At 26.8% G+C, this 23,187-nt stretch overlaps 1 protein-coding gene across 3 annotated transcripts; it reads left to right on the top strand.

The window, feature by feature from the left end:
- Positions 1–6,895: 6,895 nt before the first annotated feature.
- On the top strand, positions 6,896–21,197 carry LOC111026354. Of its 3 annotated transcripts, none has more exons than XM_022304407.1 (18): positions 6,896–7,086; positions 9,356–9,422; positions 10,426–10,601; positions 11,422–11,560; positions 13,123–13,206; positions 13,292–13,425; positions 13,521–13,636; positions 13,846–13,892; positions 14,001–14,120; positions 15,198–15,324; positions 15,410–15,580; positions 17,738–17,946; positions 18,071–18,184; positions 18,564–18,699; positions 18,771–18,947; positions 19,924–20,120; positions 20,191–20,304; positions 20,948–21,197. In XM_022304407.1, exons 2-18 carry the CDS (start codon positions 9,366–9,368, stop codon positions 21,056–21,058), a joined length of 2,229 nt encoding a protein of 742 aa, XP_022160099.1. In that variant the 5' UTR covers positions 6,896–7,086; positions 9,356–9,365; the 3' UTR covers positions 21,059–21,197. The 3 variants fall into 3 exon arrangements, with proteins under 3 accessions (XP_022160099.1, XP_022160100.1, XP_022160101.1); XM_022304408.1 differs by having other exon boundaries at positions 6,896–7,116; XM_022304409.1 differs by lacking the exons at positions 6,896–7,086; positions 9,356–9,422 and adding an exon at positions 10,741–11,028 and having other exon boundaries at positions 10,508–10,601.
- Positions 21,198–23,187: the final 1,990 nt, after the last annotated feature.

The following is a 23,187-nucleotide window of genomic DNA, read 5'->3' as shown; positions in this document are numbered from 1 at the left end:
TAAAATCAATACATTCATCGCTCCACTCGGAATCTAAAAAAAGTTAAAAAGTTGAAATTGACATAACTTTAATTTTTTAACTCGTATACGCCCAGGTTTGAATAATTGCCTACAACATTTTAGAATATTTGAACGCCTGAGTCTATTTATTTAATTACTATTTATTATATTATATAAAGATACTAGTATAAAAGTATAATGTTTTTCATAATCACTTGTGCGAGTTGATTATTGGTTAGGATAGTGATTTTACCACTCTGTAAACATTTTTGGTTTTTAGATACAACTATAATATAATATAATGTAATATTAATATATTATAATAGAACAATGAAATATATATAACACTAAATTAATAGTGTCCTGTAGGCTGTAACTGCTAACTTTGGATTTAAAAAAAAATATAAGTTACAAATTAAAATTGTGTCTTATGAGTAATCACTTATAACGGGTATTTCTAAATTAAACCGTATAATGAATGTCTATTTCAAGTACTTAAAAATAGGTTATAATTATTATAAAATTACCCTACGATCAGGTAGCAGAAAAACGACGACGACGAGCGGCGTTTGTATACTATATTATTATTTGATCTCTCGTATTTTATGCATTTGCTTTCAGATATAAAATATGTGTGTACATAGGGGTTGCATATTTTTCATGAAATTAAATTTTTATTTAAAAATTAAATTTAAGCACCATAAAAAGTATGAAACCAAAATTAATTACTTTAAACATCGACGCTTTCGGGCTTCGGCGGAATTCCTGATATTGTGTGTGCACTGCGGAATAAATCATATATACGACTGAACTTAAGTCTGAAAATATTGAGATTTATTATGAAAAAAAACCGTACGGATCGCTTCATGTTTCTTGTTCATGTCTGCAGCTTTGCTTACTGAAATTTTAGATCGATTCAGTCTTTGCAACTACTTCGACAATCGCCACGGATTGCATTATAATTTATACTACGTCAATATGATAAAACCATAGATATATAGTATATTACAAAATTGTATATCAAGAAGGTCCGTGTTTGAGATTTGATCATTAAGATAATGAAATGAGTTATAACAATAACCAAAATAGTTTATAATTTTAAAATTTAAATTACAACAATATATAAAGTAGGTACCTACCTATTATTTTAATTTTTAATTTAATAATTAATTAAGGTTTTGTTTAAATATTCGAGGCACAAGCATATTTTTCTATGAGTTATTAAATAAAAATCTTATTGTAAATAAATGTGATTACTACTTTTTAGATTTAACATATAGGTATTCAGTGCCTAATGCATCACATTTACCGTAAAATTCCGAGTTAAATCTTTTCTCTGAATACTATTGAGCACGAAATTAATAATTACAATTTTATGTATTAATTTTGAGTGCATTGGTTAGGTATATTTTAAGCTATTCGAGAATATTTAAAATTTAAAATGTCCTTATTTAATTTCCAATTGATATTCAATAATCAGCAGAGCGACTTTCCCAGCTTTATAAAATAATTTGATGTTTGATGTACGACGGCGTCACTTAAATTCGCGGTTCGGCCACAAGCAGACGGCATAGTAATATTCATATATTACTCAACATTTATATAAACTAAAAATAAAAATTGACAATTGTGAATTTTGAGGGACATAAGAACTCCCGTGTACTGTACAGTATGACTAGTATGTACAACACTATTTATATCTATTTGTTTATTTACTTATATAAAATCAACGGTCCAAAGCCCTTAACAAAGAAAGAAAAACATTATGTATGAATTTTCACAATATGAAAACAATAGACAAGTGGTAATAATAAAAGTAAAAATAGTAAGAAATACAAAGACAAAATTTTAGTATATAAAACATAACTATAAAATAAATATTTAGGTACTATGATTTAAAAATAACAAAGTTTTAGATTTAAATACTTGACGAGTCAAAACGAAAAAATCCAAGACTGTGGAGATTCTATTGGCGTTAATAATAGCTCTTGAATAAAATGAATTTTTTCCACTATTAGTATTAAAATTAGGTGTATGGGACAAAATCAGAATTACGTGTAAACCTACTAGGGATTCTAAATCCAATTAAACTTAAAATAGGTGGGCAGTTTATATTATTATTTAAAATATCATAGACAAACATTATATCAATTAAATCACGCCTGATGTTAAGAGAGTCAATACCTATATAGATTTTTGAACCAAAAGGAAAGAGTCTCTGGATATAGTACAATGAGTAATAAAGGCGACTCTTTTCAGAAATTTATACTGAATATTATTAAGCTCGTTTGAGTAAGTAGAATAATTATTAGACCAAATTAAAGAGCCAAATTCTAGGTTTGATTTAACTAAAGAAGTATACAAATTTTTTAAACACATAGGATTTTAAAGTCCTTTGTGTTTCTGTTTATAAAACCCAACAGTTTATACGCATTATTAATGATTTTTTTATGATTAATTTTGAAAAACAGATTAGATTCAAAACAGATACCTAAATCTGTAATAGAGAAACATCTTTCAAGAATATGGTTATTAATAAGATAATTATGAAAAACAGGACTTTTAAATTATTGTGACATGACTCCAGGATCCGGCACCAAAATGAGAAAAAGTCCGCAAAGTATTGAAACAGTATGGTGGCGAAATATGTTTTTGATGTATCGACCTGACGTTTTATAATAAATGACGAGAACCATGAACCACGATTTCTAACTTTAATAATTAAAAATTAATAAGGTAAATTTAAAATGAATAAAATGTGAAGATTTGAAAAACATAATCTATTTATTAGCAAAACAAAATAAAAAAATGTGAGCTTTTATTTGATGGCCATGAGTTTATAATATTCAATAACCCATGTAATGTTCCTACAAATATAGAGTAAAAAAAAAATTAATAAATAAATTTAAAAAAATAAATTATTTATTTGTGTTTATTGTAATATTACCATGTATTAAGACTACAAGGGTAAGAGACAATTATTTTATATTAAACTTATATTAAATAGTAGCCCGATATATTCTATTAAATACTTCTGTAAGTAGTATATTTCAATTGTGTATTACATAATATAATTTTAAATTCTACTATAAACTTACCTACGTATAAACACAAATGATTGGTATGATTTTTGGACTCGAAATTATAAATAAGTTAGCGGCTATTTGCAAAATGTTAGCAGCATATTTCAATTCATAGCTCACAAGGGGGTGTAGCGTGAAGTTGCCCCCCATCTTATATTTTTCATACCTTGTAGGTTATTTATTTGCAAATTCTGAAAACCAATTTGCAAATGTTTGCAAATTATTTGCAAATTATTGGTAGTATCTTGAACCCGCTAGCTACATATTCGAGGGCTGCGTGAAGTTGACCCCCCTGACTTATTTTTTTTATTCCTCTCGGGGAATTTATTTGCAAATTATCATACTACAGCATAGGTCTTCCGTGTTTGAGACGACAACAATTATCAGCCGCCCGGATTTGTTCTTTCCTTCCCTACGTTATTTGTCTAACGCCTAAACTTACGGGACAGCTACTCAGAAGATTCCATGTGCATCAGTTTGAGCATTTAAACCATTTGTATTCAACAGTGAATACTGCATTAAACATTGTTTAACCAATGAAATCCGTAGGATCTGGCCATTATTATTATTATTGCATATGGTTAACAAAATAGATGTAAGTATTGTAAATATCATGCTATTGAATGCAAATACATAGCAATTTTTGTTGTTGTAAAAAACTATAATATTTGTATTGCATAGGTACACTATGGTCTATGGATTATGGATGTTAATGTTATAATATGGTCCTGCATCAAATAAATAGTTCATTTTTTTGAATGACTCTGTCGCCCACAACTCTGTGATGCATTCACTGATTTAGCACCCTGCGTTCTAGAGGTCTTGTTGCGCCACTGCCTATGAGTTATGACTAGAGCTAGAATTATAATGACCAAAAAAATACACAAGAATGCACAAAAAAGATGCAAAAATGACCTAAAAACGTTAAAAAATGTACTGAGATGAGCGAAAAAAATTTAATTTTAAATTAAATATTGTACCTACTTCATTATTATTTATTCATTGTTTATATTACACCATATAGGTAAAAATTTGTTTTAAGAACTAAACTAAACAAATATTTTCAAATTTGAGTTGACTTGTGATTTTAATTAATTATATTACCTTTTCGATTCATACCCTCTTTGCCGAATCCCAATTTGTTGACAAAATTTACCAGTTTTAAAATATTTTTAATATTATTTTATTAATATAGTTTCAATTTTCCCGATTCTCCGACAGGTGACAATAATTTTATCGAAAAACGAGCATAACAGCGATAATATTATGGCCTATGGGTATTATTATAAGTTGTGGATGTAAGTTCAAAGATACTATTTTTATAAGGGTTCTATAGGTACTAACTGAGATTACCTATACAAAACGTCAACACATATTAAAAAACTTAAAATAAACAAAAAANATTTAAAAAAATAAATTATTTATTTGTGTTTATTGTAATATTACCATGTATTATGACTACAAGTCTACAAGGGTAAGAGACAATTATTTTATATTAAACTTATATTAAATAGTAGCCCGATATATTCTGTAAATAGTGTAAATTACTTCTATAAGTAGTATATTTCAATTGTGTATTACATAATAATATAATTTTAAATTCTACTATAAACTAAATCTACTTATAATCACAAATGATTGGTATGATTTTTGGACTCGAAATTATAAATAAGTTAGCGGCTATAGCAAAATGTTAGCAGCATATTTCAATTCGTAGCTCAAAAGGGGGTGTATCGTGAAGTTGCCCCCCATCTTATATTTTTCATACCTCGTAGGTAATTTATTTGCAAATTCTGAAAACCACTTGCAAATTAAATGATAACATAACTTTCAAAAAAGTTGGTCATGGGGTTGGGGCCAACTTCAAGCACATTGGCCTCCCAGCTTTTTCCACCTTTTGTCCGGTTTTTTTTCATATTTTTCCGAGTTCCAATTATTATACATAGTATAAAGCGTTAAACCAAATAACTATACATTTTTCAGGAAATGTTCGATAATTTAAAAACATACAATTCATGATATTTCAATAAAATAATAAAAGTTAGATATAAAAATAAGGGGTGTTAAATTTTAACTTGGGGGTGCTACAAACCTTTTTGCACGGCCCTAGTTGCGCCACTGCTCATAGGGTAATATTAATTTAATAAACACAATTAGAAAGCAAAACCAATTCTTGGTTTGCTGATTTTGTTGTACACAATCAATGTGATCAGCTATCATATCGAATAGATAGTTTTTTGCATTTTAGGCACACCCATTTTATTGGTTTTTTTATATCAACTTTTGTTGTTACAGAGGACCACGCATCATTTTCAAAAAAGCGTCTAAACAACATTTTTAATTTTCTCTTTGCTCAACAAGTAATTTTAATTTTTTATTTGTTTTGAATTGTTTGTTATTTAATTAATGATGACATTTTCGTGGTATCGACAGAAATAGTTACGTACTGACTAATATCGGAATCTGAGTCCGATACGGGTCGGTACTCGGTACGTATTACTATTGTATATTGCACGACGCACGTGTAACTTCTTGAACACTCAATATTGACAAGATACCATGAACATATTAAAATAGTCCGATAATAGCCCGTTACGTATCAATACACTCCAATTTCTTCCTCGAAAATCTTGATTTTACCACAAATATTATAATCTATTCTGTGCTTTTATCACCATAATAGACAAGCAATGAGAGAATGGAAAGCGTAATAATATCACAGATATATAGAATATATTTTTTGAAGCCGTTTTTGGATCACTAGATTACTCGTACGCACGGTAGTAAGGCTAGTGGTGGGGGGGGCAGGGTAAGATAATAATTAGATACATTATTATAGATTATTGTATTTTTAATTTATTCAACTTTTGTAAGAACAGCCTGCCTACATCACTGTATGATGTTTTTACGCATGTTGTTGTACACTTAAACATAGTCTGTTTTTGTTTAGCGTCTACCACAACTTTACTGTCTCTATCTTCACTTTACTGTGAGTATAAAGTCAATGAAATAAGTAATAACCAATGACCATGTTATGCATTATGCCATATTGCCATGGTGTAGTCAAGTGGTTCTCAAACTGTGGTACTTGTACCCTTTCTAGGTACACAACATTTTTTAGGGGGGACGATTCTGACAAACAACCATGAACCCTTTAAATTTAAATAGAGAAAAGATTTGTCATATACTTTAGTAACCTAGAAGGGGTAACCAAAAAATTGTATTGATCAAAAGGGGTACAGTGTCTGCACAAGCTTGAGAACCCCTGGTGTAGTCAAAAACATGTGCTTTGAGCCTTGTTATTTGTTGCTTGTTGGATGTTAATACTTAATGTTTCATTGTTTTGATGAAAGTTATGATTGCAAATTGCAACGTAGGATATTTTATTATTTATCGTTTTTATCGTTTCCTTAAGTCCCCTATCCTCGCCCCCTGGTCTATAGTATTTACTATTTACAGCTAGTTATTAATGGTATATTAATAAATATTGTCTATAGTGATAGTCTATACTCTGCTCGACGTCTCGTCATTAAGTTTGTAATTTGTTACTGATTAACTGAGAGTAAGGACTCGATTTTTGAGTTCTATAGAATAACCGCTATTCAATTAAGATTAATGTGCCATGATATAACAACAAGGTATGATCGTAACTTTTTGACGGTCAGATCCTTCGGTATTATTGGTAAGCACGTGACGCAGGTCATGTTTAGTAGTAATAATTGAACGACGATTCGACGATATGATAATACGGATAAGCAAGTGACGTATGCGCGGACTTGAACCAAATCTGGAATTTTCCGATCATACCATGTTGCTTATATCATGTTATACCTTCCAGACTTTAGATTGTTGAATCGTTCACTTTACATATTTCAAAACTTTAAAATTTGTTTTACTTTTCAAACTGTATGATATATTGTTATTTGATATTTGTTATTCATGCGTTATTTCTTTGATTATTTTAATAGTTTTACTTTTAACTGTTCAATCGCGTACATACCAGGTAATAAATAATATTATATAATTATAATAGGTAGGTACTTAATAAATGTGTTTATTTTGTAAACATTTTATATTATTATTTGGCCATAATATAATAATATTGTTAATATTGGTGGTTCACTATAGTCACGCTATTTCTTATATTGTGTTGTGTGGTTGTGTCATATATATGGTGGCGCATTACACATGGTGTATGCCAATGTGCCATAGAATAAGAATCTAATGTGTGTGATGTGTGCAAATATCACTGGTGCTTGCCAATTCGGCTAGTGGCGGCGACACCTTTTGTTACTTAACAAAGCAACATTTTGAAAGAAAAAATTTTACAAATCTAAATAGAATTTGTTTAGTTAATACTATACACACAATGTGTCTGTACTTAAAATTAAAAAGATTGATCACTTTACAGCTTTCTGTTTGTTTTTGTTTGTAAAATAATTGTTATGTCAGAAATTCTATAAATTTTATAAATTTTAGTTAAGTAAGATCCATTTTTGGAGTAGGTAAAATGTGTGAAGAAAGATTAAGCAGACCTTTTTCTACAGAAAACAAATGAGCATGCCAGTTACTTTTATCAAAAATAATTTTGCAATAAAAAGGCAACAAAATTCTATTAAATATGTTCTTTATATGAATTTAGTTACATTTTTATTTCATGCCAAATTCCACAAACATTAATTTCTATGAAATAGCACTGATTTTATACATGTTGGTATTTGAGAGTAGAATTACTTATTTATATTTCTGATGCATATAGATATGTGCAGTCCTGGGGGTGTACATAACAAATTAGGGCCTACAAGAATTTAAAAGCCGTAATTATGTACAGCCAATTTTTTTTACAATTTTAGCAATTGTTTCTGTGAAAATTGATCAAAAACTATCTAAATATAAATAAGTGTATGCATAGGTTGGTTAACAAAGTTATGTTAAAAACTATAAAAAAGTTAGCTGTTAGAACAATTGGTAACATATGATTTTTGTACAATTGCTCAGATTTTTAGTGAAAATCTCCAATATAGCCAGTCCTTATTTGATAGAACAACAAAATGTTTGTTGTTTTGAATCATTGGAAACTTTCATTAATGATATTACATCTCTAACTTTGCACTTTTGATATTCGTTTTTTACATTAATTGTACTCAATTTATGTAAAGCTTCAAAAACTAAATAGTTTAATAACAAAATAAAATACCATGAACAAAAAAAGGGGGTTGGGACTTAATTTAATAATTGGTGAAATGTCCATGGTGTCTCTGCACCTACTATGCACAGGCCTATGCTGATACAATTAATGGGTGAAGGGCACTTTTTTTGTACACGGAATGAAAACTACTGGTCATATATTATAAAGCCTGTCGCCTGACTAATATAATTTGTGCTTGTATCCATATAAATTTCTATTATCTCCAATGTTGGTAATATATTACTAGGGCTGGGACTTTAATGCCCCCCAAAAAAACTAATAAATGATTTCATGCGCCATAACATTTTTTTTAAATAGTAATTTTGATATAAATTGTAGTATACATTTGGTATAGATAATAATATACATTTTAAAGGATTGAAAAAAGTTTTTCAGATAGAACTGATCATTTTGGACTTAGCTATAATGTAAAAAAAACAATTATTTTCATTAATTATTATTATTTTTTTATAGGTTTAGATCATATATTTATTTCCTTTTTACTATATACAAAGGTAGTTGTAGTTCGTTAAATATTTAAAAAAAAATTACCTAAAAGCATGTTAAGCTTTTAAAATATAATTTCAAATTCAGATTTTGGAATATAAAACTTCAAAAATGTCTAAAATGCAAAAAAAGCATAAAATAAAAACTTTTTATTATGGGTTATAAATACATGAGATGTGAACCTGTTAAAGACGAGCATCAAGTTGCTAGATTTAGAAAAGTGCATCAAAATCCAAGTCTTACTTGTTACTAATAAATAATAAATAATGTAAATGTACTGTGTACAGTTTTAAAGTAAACACCTATACCAGGGGTCAGAAATTAGTTTTAAAGAATTTGGACTTAATGAAAAAAAAATGTTTGAGATTCAGTAAACTTATTTTTTTTTGTGTGTAACCAGTCATTTTAGGTCTACATAGAGATTATTGATTATGAAAGAAAAATTAGCATCAAAGTAAAAAGTATATTTGGCGGTCCACTTATTTGCTCTCCTAATTTACCCACTTCGTTGCCATCTAATGCCAGGCCCTAACCTTTATAAATAAAATATTTATTGTATAAAATTTATTTTTTTTAGATTTGGTAATATGGGCCTCTCCTCACAACAAGTTTTGTCATTTATACCTGCTGACTCTTGGACTCCAGTGAGTGATTTTTATACAATTTATTTTAATATGCAATGAGTGTCAATGTCATAATTCTACATTTAAAAAAATATATATAATGTGATAATTTTCAACCTACATTTTTTTACACATTTAAAAATAGCTCTCTAAAAATGTAACAATTTAAATATGAAAATTATTATATTTGTATCCAAGAATGTTAAAATATAAAATTCAATCATAGTCACAACTAGGAGGACTAAGCCCCTTAACTTTTATTTTAGCCCCCCGCCACTATAATTCCTGTATTTCCACCAATGGTGGCTACGTTTATAAATTTTAATTAATAAAATGGTTCTATTTTTTTTAACTGGTAAAATTTTTTTTTGTTATTGTCAAACTATATAATATTATCATAATATGTGATGACCCTGTGTATGATGTATCATGTTGTGTAGTATTTACTACATACTTACATAGAAGTTGTCAATAAAGTAAACAAAAGTAGTCTTCGCCCAGGAGAATACTGACGATTTTATTTTTTTATTATTTATGTATAAATAGTGATAACAACTAACGAGTAACGATTACTGGATAAGTTTGTATGCTGGTTAACATTGTTGTTATTATTATTATTATTATAAATTAGTCAAATTTGTTTTTTTATGTTTTTAGGATTTATTAAATATAAAATAAATGAAACTGAATTAAAATCAAAAGTGTGAGTTGGATAATTAATTATTAGAAAAGATGAACAATTACCATTTAAAGCGCTAAAGAGTATTGTTCAAAAATTTGTTTTTCAAAATTTATATAAAATCTAGTGATAGAACATTTTCATGTTTATAAATGATCTGAATATTATTTTTTATTTAGTATAAATCCCTGTATAAATATTAATAGTAATAATATTGCTAGCCTAAAGGTTAAAATGTATAATACTGAATGACATTTGTGATTTTGTTTGGTTACTAACTTTAGCTCATGTAAATTGTATTATATTGTATATTAGAACTTTTAACATTATTTTAATTTCTTTAAGGTTTTTGTAATGCCCGGTTATAAATCAAATAATGGAATTTATATAATATCTACAAATGAAAAATATCTCCAACGTTGTAATGACATATACAAAATGGCATTTCATAGTTATACATTTGAAAAAGTCAATACATATCAATTGTTTGGATTAGTAGCAGTAGAAATTGAAGGATTATGGTTAGTATTAATAAACAAACATTATGCTTCTAACATGACTTGTATTTTAAGCAACTTAATATTTTAATTTTTTGAAACTTCAAATAAATATATATTACAATAAAACCAAATGTCTATTACATTGTATTTTGTGTAACAGTTATGAAGATTCAAATCTTAAGTATTCGTGGTAAAAATATGAGAAATAGCTGTTATGGAGTATAAACATACTTATGTTATACTCTATTTAGGTTAAGATTGATCAGCTTTTGCACACATAGACTGAGCTGCCACCTACTGCCTGACTCCTGCTATGAGTTCTGTGGTTGACAGTGTCAGGTCATCAGTGTTACCTACACACTCATATTAGCGCCCATTTTTTGGAGGAAGATGACATGATCAGACTATTTTTGGTCGGCCCAGCTGTTCAATCTTAACCTGAATAGAGGTATTAAACACATATTAATTATTAATAGATATGAAACTAAATAGTTCATTAAAATATAAATTTTTTAACTGAACACTGTCCAGTGAGATAACATGCTGCGGACTATAAGAAATGATTCAATTATTTTATAATATTTTTTTGTTATATTTATGATATGTATAGAACAAAAAAAAATTAGTAATTTATACAATTTGTATTTATACTATTTCTTATACATAAATTACAATTTTTTTTATTTTTAATAGATAAAAGATAGATTACAAGTACTTACTTAATTATTAAATTTGAGTAAGGTAACTTGTAAAGTTCAATTAGAAGAATTAATATCTAAGTTTGCAAATCATAATTCATAAAATTTATAACTAAATTATTTGTTTTGATTTTTTTTTTTAGGTTCAGAGGCAGAATGTTAAGTTATAATGAATTTCTGGTTAAAAATACAGTTGTTGAGTTAATTGATTCGGGAACTATTGTTGAGAAACAATTATGTGATTTATATCAACTACCAAATAGTTATAAATATGATCCTTTAGTAAGTGACATTTTTATAACACAAAATACTAGTAAAATAAGATTTCAAGAATTATTTAAATTTTAAAACATTTTCATCATTTGGAAAAATGGCAAGATAGTAATTTTGTCCCGTCTGATTTTAAAGCAGCCAATGGGCTAGAGCCTGGTTGTTTCCGTATAACTGTTATTATATTTTATCAACCCAAAACAGGTCTATTTTCATAATATTTTGTGTACTAAATAATTTTTGTATAATATAGTTGGAATATATTTATATTTAGATACATGTAGGGACGTTCATAAAGTAGTGTGGGTGTGTGCGTTTTATGAAGGAAAAGGAATATAGTATTGTTGTATGTATTATATTTATTTCTAAAATCTAAGACTGATACAAATTTTAAGAACAACAATCGGCAATCTTATTTATCATTGATTTCAGACTTCAGATATAATTGAGACAGTTGTGTACATTGTACTATTCTTTATTGTATTGGATTTGTTTACCTCAGTCTCGGACATTTTGGTGTGGCCATTTCGGCGTAGGACTGTTTTGCAACTTATCATTTACTTATATTTCAAAGAAGAATTAATTTTGTATAAACAACAGCATATTATAATTGTATAATTGTATAGTTAGCTAATTCTACTTAAAATGAAGTACAAATTTAATTAATTACATATAAAAATATGTATAATATATATATATCGTCCATCGATACAGCGTATAGGTTAACTATATTATATCTATACTTATATCTATATTAACTTAATAGCTAATGTCCTAGACCAGCATTTCCCAACTTGTATCGCTCGCGGCACACTAATCCCAACCCAAATTTAGCCAAAGCACACTTGTCACTGACTTATAAATGTATACATATTTTTTTGTAGTAGGCTTTCATCATATTAATTATCAATACCAAAGTAGTTGTATATCAGTATATTACTAACAAATAATTTTAAATGGTGTGTTTATTTAGGATAATAAAATATTATTACAATAACCTAGACCTTAATATAGATTATGTTCTGCTATAGTCTAATCCCAATTCAATTTTTAATTTTTTATAAGTTAATATACAGTTAATTCGGCATACACGCATGTAACTGCATTCAGTGAAGTAAAAACTGATAAATGATATTGTAAGTGCAACATAATATTAATGTTAACATTATATTATCTAATAGCAATTAAATTCAATTTATGAAAAAATCTAAAGTGACTACGCCGAGATGTACGGATCCGAGTTTACCTAGTACCTATATTAGAATCAGTTTTTGTTTACAAAAGTATTTTGTTATGTCGCTGTGAATAAGTAGCTTAGTTTAATAAACAGTAAATAAGAATAATTATATTAGTTATACTTTTTGCATTAATTTAAATAAAATATCAAGAAATTACATCAACATTACAGCAAAAGTAATTTTGTAAGTTGTAATTTGTGTTATGGTACTACACTACTACCCATCAGTCTCATCATTGCATTAAATATACATATTTGAACATATTATCAATGTATGTTTTCATTGTAATATTTTTAACAAAATAACATAACAATAATATTATTTATTTATTTACAGTGCCTCGCAATTAAACCTCTTTATGAAATTCCTTCCCTTACAGTAGTTACACAATTTTATGTTCAACCTTTATTATTACAGAGTGTAAGTTCAGTATTAAAATTAATGATAGTAAAACTAATTTTTTGTATTATATTTTTTAATTAATTGAATATCTTATTTAATTTAGGAACTTCATAAAGGTTATGTTGTAGTAAATATCAAACCAATAGAAATGATTAATGAGATGTATTTAGAGAAAACTTATGAAGAAATTAATACTAAATGTTCTCAACCTTTAATCATTACTACAAAGGGTGAATGGTAATTCATAACATTAGAGTATTCTTGTATATTACTAAATATATTAATTATAATAATAATAATAATAATTTAATTTTTTTCAATTTTGTTTATAGTACAGTTAAAGAGTCAATATGTAATGTGCAAGAATTAAACAAGTCAATATGTAATGTGCAAGAATTAAACAAGTCAAATAACCATTTGACTTGCATAAAAGAACTTAAAGAACCAGGTAAAATAATTATTGCATTTAAGAAAAATTAAGAAAAAAATCTTAACAAAATGATTTTAAATTATGTTTTTTATTAGTAGAAGTTATTATTATATTTAAACTTAAATTATTTTTATGGATATGTCAATCTATTATATACAAAAATACATTACATTACATATTATTTATTATACATAAATTCTGTAATATTATACTGTTATCTATTTTAGGCATTACTGAATATAAATATGTTGAATTTTCAAATGACCTGAAAGAGGTAATAATTTTTATAGTTATTTTTAAGTTCATGTATATATTATGTATTTTAAAACTCATATTATTAACTTTTTTCAATTATGAAAATAATATGTAATTTTTAATTTAGGTATTAATCAAAGAAAAAAATTATTTTTTGAAAACTTTGTTAAATAATGGAAGTATAATATATGATTTGAATAATATATTTCTAGTACCTAATAACTATAATCCCAAATTGTTGTCGTTGGTAAGTAGTATGTCATATAATAAATAATATTATCATGGTTACTAGAGCAAGGACTTTCATGCACTAAAAAATCATCAAATATGCATTTAAAAATATGCACTTATGCATCAAAAATTAAAAATTTGCGGTTAAATATGCCCTTTAAAAAATTAATTTTATTATTATACACTATAAGTTTTAACTACATTTATTTTATTAAATTGATTTGAAATTTCTTTTAAATGTTGGATCCCATTCTTCTTAATTATTATCCATTGAAAATACAGATTTACCAAACTCGATTACAAAGACGATAAGCTTTTGTCGATTTTTCTTTTGACATATTAATAGTGACAAAAATTAAACTCATGAAACTTACACACACGCAGCAAATCTACTAGAACTAATCTAATCTACCTACTGACTATAGATACTTGATACTATTGTTTTTATCCCACGTACCTACTACCTATTATTCGTTAAATAAAAATACAAATTTAGATATAATTAATACTGACCATTTATTTCAAGATAAAATTGATCTCTATCGTCTTTTTAAGTTTATAACAAATTGTTGACCTTGATTTGTGGAAAATATTCACCAAAGTGCTCGATTTTTGATAAACCATCAAAATATGCACTAAAAGCTTAAAATATGCTCTTACAATCAAAAATATGCCCCTTAAACCAAAAAATGTCCAAATATTCAAAAGTATGCATTAAAAACTTTTAGATTTTGGTCACAAACGTTGTGAAACGTATTGTATACTTCTTCTGCATAAGTTTAATTAAACCAGAAAAACCATGTAAATGCATGAAAGTCCTTGCTCTAATGCTTACTAATCATTTTTGGTGTCAACAATTGCATATTATAAATGATTCTTACTTTCTTCATAGACAATATATAGATAATAGTATTAAAAAATCTGTATTTTATTAATTGTCATATTAAAAAAAATATAAAATAAAAACATTACTAATTAAAAGTAAATAAAATTGTTATCTTAAAAACCATGATAATGATTTATTTATCTATTTCGTCTAAATTAGAATAGCTGCTTATAAAATTCTTAATTATTGAATTTTAAAATCCAATAGAAAATTAACGACCAAAATAATCAACTAGTTCTTGTCGACAATGTCATCGAATACAACCAAAATAAAGATGATAAAAATAAAACTTCTAATGGTGAAGCTTCAATAATTAAAGAATCAAATTTTTCTGGTGAGAATACTAGTCGAAAGCTCTGTATTTATATTAAATTTATTAATTATTATTATTGTTATTTTTTATGTTCCTACTTATATAGATTTAAGAACTTCCTCTACATCAAACATGTCTACACATAATATATTTAAAAATGGATCATCAGTTGAATTTTGCTATGGTTCTAATATTGATTTTGTGTACATTAGAAGTTATGACCAAAAAAAAATATATTCTAAAGAAATGAAACAGTTTTACGCATATTATAAAAAAAGTAAGACTAAAACATTTTTTGATTATTTAGTTAAAATATTAAATTAAAGAATAATGAAGCTTTGAAGTGTAGTGAACTCATCAGTGTGATTTTCATATAATATGTGACATCCCTGGCATTTTAGGTATGAACTATCAGGAAAAAATACAACTAATATAAGTAAAAATAATTAAAATGCTTATGATATTAAACATCAATACATAATCAATAATTTTTTTTGCATATGAAATATGCAATCTATACAATTCATCACAATAATGTGTGTGAGGTAGGGAATAAAAACATTAATGGAGTTATGGGATTAAGGAGTCAACTATGAGTAACACTTAGCTTGGGGTTTGCATTAGAGGATTATGTTAGTACATAACATCAATATTAAATATAATATAATAATGGTTAGATAGTTTATGTAGTATCTTGGTAATAGTTATAGACAGTGATCGAAGTGGCTCAAATTAAGTAGAGGGATGCCTTTCATAATTTATATAGTTATCGTTAGGGCTCGGATTTATATGTAAATACATATTTTTACTGTGACTTGATAAATTAATTTAGGTAAGTGATAAATTCGTTTCAAGGGATTTCCAATAAAATGAACTATATTTTATTTTACATATTTTTACATATTTTGCCATAAGTACATGTTTTTACATATTTCTCAATAATTCCATTTTTCCTACATATTTCGATAATTTGTTCATTTACGATTTATTATTTATTAATACAGACTTGCCCATGTTTAAAAAAGTACAAAATAATACTGTAGAACTTTCTCCTTCAGACATAGTCAACATGCAATATTGTCCTATAACATCAGTCGAAGTTGAGAGATCTTTCAGTCGATATAGATCAATTTTACGACATAATCGGCGATTTTTCGAATTCGAAAATTTAAAAATGCATGTCATTATTAATTGTAACCATAATAATTAGATAGTTAGATAAATATTTTTTTTTATTACATTTCATTTTAATTAATAATAATATTTTTTTTTTTTGATAATACATATTATAAATTTTTAGCACATATTTATGTACATAATTTTGTTTTTTGATAATACATATTATACATTTTTTAGCACATATTTATGTACATATTTTTGTTGCATAAATACATACTTTGGTTAAATAAATACATATAAATCCGAGCCCTAGTTATCGTATATCGTTTAAACAGTCGTACAAAATAAGTGGAGGGATGAAAAATATGAATTACAAAAAGTGGAGGGATCTCATCAGACTGTAAGCCCACATTGACTGGTGGTAGGTAAATAAATATGAGTGTAAAAATAAATATATTTTTTTTTAAATTATAAATAAGGTTTGTAATTTAATACTCTAAAAACCTCAATAATTCCCTAGTAAAATATTAATTATGCACTAAAAAAATTTTCCAAAAAAAAATAAAAAATAGGATTTTGCATATTAATTATGTTATTTATATTATTAAACTTAATCTTAAGCTATGGTTTCCAAGGCGTAGCTACTCACGACAGCTGGCCTCAACAATTGTTCTACTATGAAGCAGCATTATAATTGCTTCGGCCTGATGACTACTGATTTACAAGCAGTATATGGCGCAGCGGTTCACAGCGTTTGGCCGTCTCGACTTGCCTCTTCTTGGAAATCATACCTTAAATGGTAGCTTACTTCTTTTTCCAACCTGGTATATTTTTGCGGAACTTCTAAACAAGTGTTACATATGTTGTTCAATGTATAGCACAAAACACGATTGTAACTCAATGAATTGTTAAATTTTTGTAATTATCTGCGTCATTTTATAAGTTATTTATTGCTTGACAACAAAAAGGTTCAAATTTAACTGTGGAATTCTTTGAAATTAATCGTCCACTGCACCTGTTGTCTTCATCATTAATATCATGTTCATAGTTCAAAGAGAGTATACGCCTTTAAAATTAAAAAAAAGGTATACAAATGTAAAAATAATTAATGAAGGCAAAATAAAAATTGTGTTTTTTGATTCATTTGTACATAAAATTAATTTTGTACTTGAAAACCGTTGTTTTTCAATCTTAAGTTTCTAGAAAAAAAAATGTAATTTGCATTAAAATTCTAAGTTATGAAATATGTACAATTTACTAAATAAGTATTAACAAGTTATTTCATTATTAATTTTTACATTTGCTTGTATTACAGAAGAAAATATAAAAGTCAAAACAAATGTAGCTATTGGTGATATGGTTGCAGCTACTTTATTACATTATAATGAAATACACAGAGCTATAATATTGCATAAAAGTTCAAATCATTCTTTTGAAAATTATTTTTGTTATTTTATTGATATCGGCTGTAAAGAATATGTTAACCCAAATCATATTTTTTATTTACTAGAAGAAGCTAAAAATGTAAGTTCTATTATTATTTTTGATGAAATATGACTTAACATACCAAAAAATGTACTTACTAGTTATACAAATGAATACAAAATTAAATGTAATACCTTGTTGTGTGTGTAAAATATTTTTTTAGGTTCCTTATTTAGCTCATAAAGTGGAGTTAAAAAATATTCCATTGCATAATACTATGCAATTAAAGTATTTAAAGAACTATTACGATCAATTGTATTTACAACCATTATTAATAGTTAGTAAATATTAAATACTTATTTTTTAATATATAATGCAGTCAAAACAGGTTAACTCAAAGTTGAAAGAACCAGTAAAGGAATTTGAATTATCCAAGATAGAGACTGAGTCATCTACTCAATATCTGAGTTAAACATAAGTACGCTGTTATTTACAATAACAAATACTTATCCTTACCACTGATTCAAGAAACACCGACGTGACCTCAGATATAAAATCTGACAAGTGTAAACAGCACCTTAGACTGTTAAAATAAAAAATTCCAGGGAGAAACCTGAGAAAAATTTGAGGTTTTTCAATTTCAAGTTAACCTAGTTTTGACTAACCATACAATTATTATACTTTTTTTAAAATTATAATTTATAATATGTATTTAGGAATATGATGAAAGTGATTCCATTGGAACAAACAAAGCTATATTAAAAAGAAAATCAAACAATATGGATATTTATTTAGATATAAAAGAATTTTTACAAAAAAAAATATCAAGTTTTTGTGTTTCAAATAATAAAGGTATAAACTTGATGATAATTACTATTGGTTTTTGATATTTTTAACATAAACTTTTTTATGCATTTTTTCAGGAATTAAATTGATAGAGTATTGGAAGTTTAATGATTTGCTTAAAAATGGAACAATAGTATTAATTACTCACTTTTGTTCTATAAATCAAATTTATGTCCGTATTAACACATCTGAATTAACAGAATATTATAATAATTTAATCACAGAAGTTAATCAGTTTTATGTCAATTTGAAAAGTGAATATAAAAAAAAATATATTATACATGAAATTACAGGCCTTTGCATTTTTTAAGTGCCTCATGATACATATTCATACATTTTGTCATATCAGGAAAAATTAGAAAATATACATTCATTTATAACAAGAAAATTGTGTTTAAATTAGGTATGGATAGGTCTTTGAAAATACCTCAGTGGAGATTAGGGTTTCCTTAAGGTTTTTCAAGTGAGCTCCCTTCAAAAAAACAAATGAAAAAATAATTATTTTAATATATAATTCCTGTCCAAAATGCCCATAAATAACTAATAACTCATTTTCTTCCATGAACTACAATCATCATTTTTATTACTAAAAAAAGAAGTATAGATAAGTCTGAGATCTCACTTCTGCTCTGCATATAGTAGGTTAGACTTCAATGATACATATGAGTGACATCACATTTTTATCCGGATTTAAGAAAGAGTTAGAACTGTGCTTGTTTACATACAATATATAATATATTTATTGTAATAAGAAAAAAAAATTTTAATGTGTCTTATTTCCATTTTAAAAGTAAAAAAAACTTCTGAATTATTGTTATTATATTAAAAAAATTTTATTCCAAAAAAAGTTTTTAAAAAAACATTGAAACTTTATTAACAATCACTAAATATTTAACTAAAATAAATAGTCAGGTATGGTCCCATAACATGATTTTTTGATCCATTGAATTTTATTAAACTTTTAAATGATTACTTTTTTCATGCAACCTGGCATAGGAATTTAAGACAGATATTTTAATTGTGAGTTTATAGAACTAATCTATTGTTTTTAACATTTTGGGTTTAATTTATTTTAATAGATTAATATATAACTAATAGGGCTCTAAATTATTTGTATGTTTGATTATTAAAGTAGGTAATACTACACTTAAACATTTGGAATAAATTATTTAAATGACTAACATAAGAATGTGATGTAAAGTAATTGTTTTATTGTTCTAATATATTAAGGTGCGTGTCATAGAATACAGATTCCAAAAATTGGTGAAAAAGTTGCTGTAAAGAGTCAATCCAAGAAAAATTTTGCACGTGCAACTATTTTAAAAAAAGTTAATGACACAACTTATTCAGTACACTATGTTGATTATGGTGATAAAGAGAATGTGAAAGCAATCAACATTTTTCAGTTACCATATAGATTTGTGCATGTTTGTTTATATACTTTATAGTTTTCTATGTGGTAAATTATGTAGACTTATCAAATTTTTCATTTTTTAGTTGCCAAAGTCAGTGATTAAAATTGGTTTAAATATTACAATGCCAATGAATACAACTAAACATCTTCCTAAATACTTCAATCAATTAATTCAATTATCAGTTCCATTAATTGTGGTAAGTTACTTTTAATTGATTATTTTTGATAGTTTGTTTCATAATACCAAAATTATATGATTTATTTCAAACCTCAGTGGTATAAGTTAGTTAATTATTTAAAACCAAAAGTTGGCTATGTTGTGATTGATTATTGACTATACTTTTTATCACAAAACTAAGGATCAGCCCTGTTTATGAATTTTACCATTGTTTTGCTGAACCAACTCTATCTTCAACAGTCAATAGTTATCTCTTAAAATTGACTTTTTCAAACTATAGTTTTGATAATTTAATGAAAACATATAATAAATATATTGATTAATGACACAAAATATAATATGTTCCATCCATATTCCACATAAGATAATTGTTTTAAAATCAATACATTGATTAATTCTAGAGCTTCTTCAAAGGGGAGGTGAGTGAATGGGGCAGCTGCCTCCCCCATTCATTATACTTTTTTTTAAATGTCTTAAGTTTTGTATAGTTAATTTGTCTATAGCTGAACTGTTTCTGATTACATTAATATTAATACAATTGTATATGAATGATTGATGCATAAAATTGCAAATTACTTATAATGAGTTAAAAGTTACATTTTTATATGAGTATTTTTTACTGCCTATTAGATTAAAATAGTAATAAATGTTTTTAATACTAGGAGTTTGATGAAGAAGATCCATTAGGGTTTCAAAAGATTGTTTTAAGAAAGAAGCTTGATGGCGTTAATATTTGTGAAGATATTTGTAATCTACCTGGCCTATTATATTAAAGAGCTACCCACAGCAAACTTATGTTAGAACTTTCTTTGAGATTTAAATATTATTATAAATTAAAAAATAGTTTTTAGTAATTGTTCTTTTAAAATATATGACTACTTCAATTTTATATTTTCTTAAATTTAAATAATACAGCATTAAATATTCTAATACTTATATTAAAATATATAATATGTTATATCAGACAGTTAATTGTGCAAATAATGTGTATTTAATTATCTCTCTATTGTATGAAAAGTATAGTGATTTGTATTTTAGTGAATATAGTAATTATTATACCAATTAAAATTAAAATACAGTTTAAAAAATGTAATTATTAAAAAATATACAAAAGACAGTTGAGTTAAACAGATGGTCTGCCTCAACCAAAGTGACTGGCAATCCCGGAGGTAGGTAGGTGGCTCGAGAAGACCTTGCCGAGCGTACCTCTGACATACCACATGCCCCCAGACATTGGCAAGTCACGGCTGCTTCCAGCACTGCCCGCACCAGATGGGCAGGGCCGCTAGCTAGCGCTGCTACCAATGCTACAGAGAGTCAGACACTATCAATCAGGCACGTTTACAGTGGAGTTTCAGCCCCTCCCCCCACGATGTTAATGTAACGTTACACCAGCACCCCACTTACCTACTTCGTATTGCACTTAATTCAAACTTATACCTAACATATGAACCCTCAAACACAAGCTAATGCTAAAAAGATAATTATTTAAAGGGGAGTTGCAAATATGTTATTACTATTAATATTTATTATATAATATATTTTATTATATATTAACATTGTACCTACAATTTGTAACATTAGTTTTGCTAAATAATTTTTATATTATTTTTATTATGCATAATAATTATGGTATTATTGGTGTATTGTTTTGTTGAGTCTTGGGTGTTTATAGCAATATTATTTTGTTGATTGCCACAAAGAAGAACGTAATATGAAAAAATAATTATCGGGGAACCTAGGTCCCATTTCTAAGATTTATAAAATACTAGCTGACCGCTGACCCGGCAATGCTTCGCTATTGCAAGATTTCTCAGATATTAAATTGCTATTTATTTTCTGGATGTTAAATAATTATTTTTATTTTAGACCACTTTTAGTCATGTCTTCGTGGTAATGTAGCCATATAAATTTAGCGTCGCCACCGCGGATTCTTCATAATGCTTTAAAAAAAATTATTTTGTATGTAGTGGTAAATGTATATGTATATTGTATGTAAATTGTATAGTTACATTTTGTAGGTATGACTATGGATGGAACAAAAGATATGAATTATGTCAGTATTTTGATAATTCAAAGATTTAAAAAATTTCTTTGTAATCAACTTTTTCTGGATCGGGGGCAATAATATACAAATTAAATTTGGATGTCACACGTGACAGGGTGACGTATAGTTGACCGTGAGAAAAACATTGAATGCTTAGATCAATTCCAGCAACGTTAAGTGTTTGTCCCTGTACTTTATTTACAGTTATTGCAAATGATAGTTTAACGGGAAATTGAATACGTTTAAATCTGAGGGTATAATTGGTATTCTTGGTATTAAAACAGTTTTTCCATTATCACAGCCTGTGAATATTATGCACTCGAGTAATAAACTTCTCAATTTTTTGATTTGTAGTCTTGAAGAAGAAAGAAAAGGCTTTACTTTACTTTACCTTCTTTACTCCAGAAGGCGTTAAAGAATTAAGAAATTCAGTTGGGAAATGGACTGTATCCTCTTTTTCTAAAACTGCATCAACTGAATAGTACATTTGTGATTGAGCGTCAAACCTAGATAGAATCAAATCATTTAATTTGTCAACTTGCTCATTTGTTGGTGACAAAATAGCCCTTTCTTGAAACCATTTCAATGATTTAGAAGATATATTTTGAATGTTCGGGTACACGTTTTGAATCAATTTTGTTACAGTGGGTACTGAATTACAGAAACTTTTGATATTTATTTTATCATTCGTTGCTTGAAATTCGCCTTTTTAGAAAACTATTACAAAGTCCATACAACGAAAATAATATCAGCGTACGGCGATGTTAAAATAAATACGGAAATCTACACCTGGACACCTGGTTGTCGAGTTTGATTGTTATTTATTTTCAGCCAGTGACTATTTCTTAGTAAAAA

The sequence above is a fragment of the Myzus persicae genome, unplaced genomic scaffold (assembly GCF_001856785.1).
Source record: "Myzus persicae strain clone G006 unplaced genomic scaffold, MPER_G0061.0, whole genome shotgun sequence".
Taxonomy (NCBI): Eukaryota; Metazoa; Arthropoda; class Insecta; order Hemiptera; family Aphididae; genus Myzus; species Myzus persicae.
Note: the sequence above shows the minus strand (reverse complement) of the source record. Positions and strands in the feature narration are given on the sequence as shown.

Bases quoted from the DNA above. Each gene is read 5' to 3' on its own strand.
- LOC111026354 (XM_022304407.1), top strand. From the start codon at position 9,366: ATGGGCCTCTCCTCACAACAAGTTTTGTCATTTATACCTGCTGACTCT. The intron at 11,561-13,122 runs GTAAGTGACATT...ATTTATTTACAG, and splicing joins GTTATAAATATGATCCTTTA to TGCCTCGCAATTAAACCTCT. The intron at 14,121-15,197 runs GTAAGTAGTATG...AAAATCCAATAG, and splicing joins ATCCCAAATTGTTGTCGTTG to AAAATTAACGACCAAAATAA.